The 4,518-nt window shown below is 43.8% G+C and overlaps 2 protein-coding genes across 2 annotated transcripts in view; one reads left to right on the top strand and one right to left on the bottom strand.

Moving 5' to 3' along the window:
- Window positions 1-4,518, bottom strand: part of LOC109292382 (uncharacterized protein CXorf65 homolog) — a 69,057-nt gene that overhangs the window by 9,814 nt on the left and 54,725 nt on the right. The gene's annotated exons all lie outside the window — the stretch shown is intronic.
- ATP12A (ATPase H+/K+ transporting non-gastric alpha2 subunit) overlaps window positions 1-4,518 on the top strand; it is a 29,737-nt gene that overhangs the window by 5,702 nt on the left and 19,517 nt on the right. Inside the window, exons 4-7 of the mRNA XM_019509766.1 lie at window positions 1,126-1,329; window positions 2,151-2,264; window positions 3,139-3,273; window positions 3,857-3,974. Of these exons, the coding sequence (XP_019365311.1) occupies window positions 1,126-1,329; window positions 2,151-2,264; window positions 3,139-3,273; window positions 3,857-3,974 (571 nt within the window). The remainder of the gene's footprint in view (window positions 1-1,125; window positions 1,330-2,150; window positions 2,265-3,138; window positions 3,274-3,856; window positions 3,975-4,518) is intronic.

Genomic DNA, 4,518 nt, shown 5'->3' with positions numbered 1-4,518 from the left:
AGTGAGCAGTGGGGGTCATGGGGGGGGTGCACACGCACACCAGAAAGCAAACAAACTCGGCTCTTGTATATAGAAAATGAGCAGGACTCACTAATACACAACAGATGATGAAGGTTTTTAAGACCTGGTGAGACAAAGTGTTGGCTGGGAAGATCTAGTTGGGGCTGGTCCTGCTTTGAGCAGGGGGTTGGACTAAATATGACCTCCTGAGGTCCCTTCCAGCCCTCATTTTCTATGACTCTATGAAAGCAGAGAGCAGCCCAAGGGCAGTGATTCTGGTCCAGATTTGGAAATGAATATCTAGGACATTTGAAAGAGATCCAGCATGATGTTTTAATGCACTGCTATATTTTATAAAGCTTGAGCCCAACATATGGACCTTGGTTACAACTTTCCCAAAGTCTCAGGCCGTTTGGACTTGGTGTTCAGAACCGGCTCCACCTCATTCCAAACAGATGGTGTCAGTAGCAGTGAGCACAGTCTGGAGCAAGAGGACACACTTGCCAGAAGCACTTGGTTAGTGAAAATCTGTGTCCGACTGCTCTTGAGCTGCAAATTCACATCCAGGGCTGCAGCCTGGTCATTGAATCTGAGCACAGAATAAACTGCTTGAAAGCAAACAAGCTAGTCTAGGCAAGCAGATCAGATGCAGGCCATCACAGCTGATTCAATGACATTAGGTCTACTGATATATTTTATATACATACACACACATCTCTCTCTCTCTAGATATATCTATATCTCTCTGTCTAGATAGATAGAGATACACACATATACATACATATATGTGTATATATACACACACTATGAACAGTAACTTTTCTTCTCTTTAAGTTCAAGAGTAAATATATTAATGCAGTGAAAATGTGATTATTATGTGAGGTAAAGCATTGACCTGTGCACACCAGGCTCATGGATGTTTTGAAGAAACAAGATGGGAAAGGAAAATCAAAAAAAGTAGGGACAAAAATTTAGCTAAGAACTCCAAGCCCCAGAAGCTGTTAAAATATACTGACATGAACCATGGCCCAATTGCCAAGTCCCAGGGAAAAGAGCGATGAAGACAAAAACTAGGGTCCAGGCACAGTCTGCAATTCATGTTGCAAATGCTCTTTGCCTTTGCAGGGTCTCTCTAGTGCAAGAGCGGCAGAGATTCTGGCTCGAGATGGTCCCAACGCTCTCACTCCTCCTAAAGCCACTCCTGAAATCGTCAAGTTCCTTAAGCAGATGGTGGGAGGGTTTTCCATCCTCTTGTGGGTGGGAGCCCTCTTCTCCTGGGTTTCCTTCGGGATTCAGCTTGCTCAGGGCGTTGATTCAGCATTTGACAATGTGAGTATTATGCCAGTCACGTGGGCTACTACATCGTCTGGGAGGCTTCTTAGGTATCTGTAGTTTTCAGTCCACTTGCCCCACTATCGAATCATTTTGATTCGTGCTGATATACTGTGCTTTGCCTACCTGTCCTAGGGTTTTATACCGCCATGCATTGCCACAGTATCAGCATGGCTAAGGAACCACAGTGAAGTCCCTAATGGCCTTCACAGAGCCTCTCACCTTCTTCATCTTTAGGTTATACTTGCTTGGGTGAAATATTTAAAGGTTGTTAAGTTCTGATTTTGAGACATTACTTAAGTGCAAATGTAACTGCATCTTTCATGTGGGTGAGGAGGCAAATATCACAAGAACGGGCCTGCCTAACACTTCTGATCCAGGAGCAGCTTGGCACACAGGGATCCTCATAGGAGCTCACCATTCCTTTGGGCTCCTCAGCCTGACTTCTATACCCAAAGGTTTCCAAAAGTGTGGCTGTGTATCCATCTGCCCATGGTCTTACCCAGCCCAGAAAGGCTAAGATTAACCTCTAGTCTTCCATTCACGTGTTTTTCACCCCTCAGTCCCCCTTCCTTAACCTCCACTCAGTTTATAAGGACTGTTAAAACCTTTGTATTTAATTTGTGGGGCTTTATTGCCTCTTGATATGAGCAAGCAAACAGTAAAACTCCTCACTTCTCTTCATTGGGCAATTAAAACATTCTAACCTTCGGTTTAAAGAACTAGTGAATCAGTGTTTACACGGGGTTTATTCCAGTTCAGAAACTGCTGTGCACATCATCTTTCAGCTAACTGGAATCGGTTTTTTTATCTGTCAGCTCTACCTTGGTGTGGTCCTTGCACTGGTTGTCATTCTTACCGGCATCTTTGCTTACTACCAAGAGGCTAAAAGTACCAACATCATGGCCAGCTTCAGCAAAATGATTCCACAGGTGAGTGGCCAACCTTTCTCTCTCTCTGCTTTTGCATGGCAAGAGCTGGAGCCTGAGTTAATGCATGAATGATATAACATTGGCTTCACTATCCCCTGCTCTTGGGGTGGGTAAAATCTTGCATAGGAAGGGGACAAAATAAAATTCCCTTTTCACTCAATCCTGACTTTGTCCTTTCTATCCCCATGGTAGAAATCAGCTCTGAATTCTGACCAAAGTAAAATTTCATTTTACTTCCTGACTCTAAATTCCATCCTCAGACCTCCCTCTTCACTGGAAATGGCCCTTCCTTTGCTTCTGTATTCCTGAGCTCCTCTGGTCTATTTTACCAGAGTAACCTAGCCTTTAAAATGACTAATGATTATGCAGAGCATCATAGGTAATGCAACAAGGCCCTTCCCAAATCAGCCGGCAGCATAACAGAGTAATTGCGCTGCCAGTCAAAATAAGTTCAATAAATAATTCATCAAATCCAAGTGGGGGAGAGCAAGGTGGTTCTTACTCCCAGTCCAGTTCCTACTCTGCAGTTCACAGCTATAATTTTTTGCATGCCCATCTGTAAAATGGCAATACTTGCCTATTTTTCCAAATCCTCCAGGTCCTAAGATTAATGATGCTCTGTTGGATGCTAAAGCTTGGAAATAATAGAGAAAAAGGAACATGTTGATCTAGAACAAAAGAGATCCAGTTGGGCTGAAATTCACCCCCAGCAGAACTCAACAGAGGTGTAATTTGGACCTAAAGTAATGCATGCTCATGTGCCAGCTCTCTGCATTAGGGTGTATTTTACCCGTGTGAAAAGACAATGCTGCTGAAAGGGACGGCATGAAGGATATGGGTTGGCTGCTCATTTTTTTATACTTCTGTCCCACAGCAAGCTCTTGTCATCCGAGATGCTGAGAAAAAGGAGATTTCAGCAGAACTGCTGGTGGTGGGGGACATTGTGGAGATAAAAGGTGGAGATCGGATCCCAGCAGACATCCGGCTGATCTTTGCTCAGGGCTGTAAGGTAAAGACTAGCTTTGGGACACATGGCGAGCTTGCACCATGAGTTTCAGGGGAGCTGCATAAAAAGAGAAGCTGTTCTTTCAGAGAGAGGATGGGTGAGCGTTAGCAACTAAGAAAAACCTCAGGCTTTTAGGTACCTGTAATGCCTGTACAGAGGAGCGTACAGAACAGAGGGTCCATTACATAACACCCAAGAAGCATCAAGTAAATCCTCTCTCTGCCATGGACTTCGGCAGGCAATCTCTTGATCCTGGTGCAGTGATACAAATATAGACCGAATAACTCTCTTCACAGTGTCAAAAGCAGCTTAATTTGTTAGCTTTTCTTCCAGACTCACTAAGTCCTGCTGACTGAGTGACAGGTATCATCCATGAGTTAGGCTCAATTTCCACATTCATACAGGAATTTTCCCTGCCTCACTTGTTCTTAGCAAAGGCTCCATCTTTCTCAGTGACAAAACATCCAAAGTTTTCTGATTTACCATAGCCCTTCTACCACCCCTCCCAAAATGCTGCAGCCCTTTCTCGAAGCTTTACTTGGCAGTTATCCATTTCAAACTGGATGCATTTTTGTTCGAATAACAGGTAGATAATTCTTCACTCACGGGGGAATCAGAACCGCAGTCCCGCTCCTGTGACTTTACCCATGAAAATCCCCTGGAGACTAAGAACATTGCATTTTACTCTACCACGTGCCTGGAAGGTATGTGCAAACAGAAAGGACCTGCATGTGTAAAAGATGCCACTAGTTGACCATCACTGCTGGTATGTGTAAGCATCTGCAAAAAAGTGGAAAAAAATATATAGCTAATGACATACCAAGGAACATCCCAAGCAAATGAAAATAGGTTCTAAGCCCTGGGATGGCTTTAAGTCTTACCTGCACTTACAGCTGAGATGTATTTTTGCTACCTGATCTCACACGACATACACTCACAACAAACTGACTGGCTCCTGCTTGCTTTTGGCAATCTCATCACTGCCCTTAGTCACAAAATCAGACCTACTTCTTTGCAATGATGTCCTTTACATGCTTCAGGATGCTGCTTGTGTTTTCAGAGCAAAATGTGCTTTTGCTTTTCTGTCTTAAAATTGCTTCCTAACGGATCTGTACAGTGCCCAAAACAAAGAGGCCATGATTGCAGACCTAGGTCTTACTGTACTGCTCCCAAGGGATTGATAAATGACATCATTACTGAAAATACATCACCATACCCTCGAGTTTTTTAGTAGACATAACCCCTCCC

Source organism: Gavialis gangeticus, unplaced genomic scaffold (assembly GCF_001723915.1).
Source record: "Gavialis gangeticus isolate Ggan-Ray unplaced genomic scaffold, GavGan_comp1, whole genome shotgun sequence".
In the NCBI taxonomy this organism is placed as follows: Eukaryota; Metazoa; Chordata; order Crocodylia; family Gavialidae; genus Gavialis; species Gavialis gangeticus.
The sequence above is the reverse complement of the archived record's forward strand: the minus strand, read 5'-3'. Positions and strand labels throughout refer to the sequence as shown.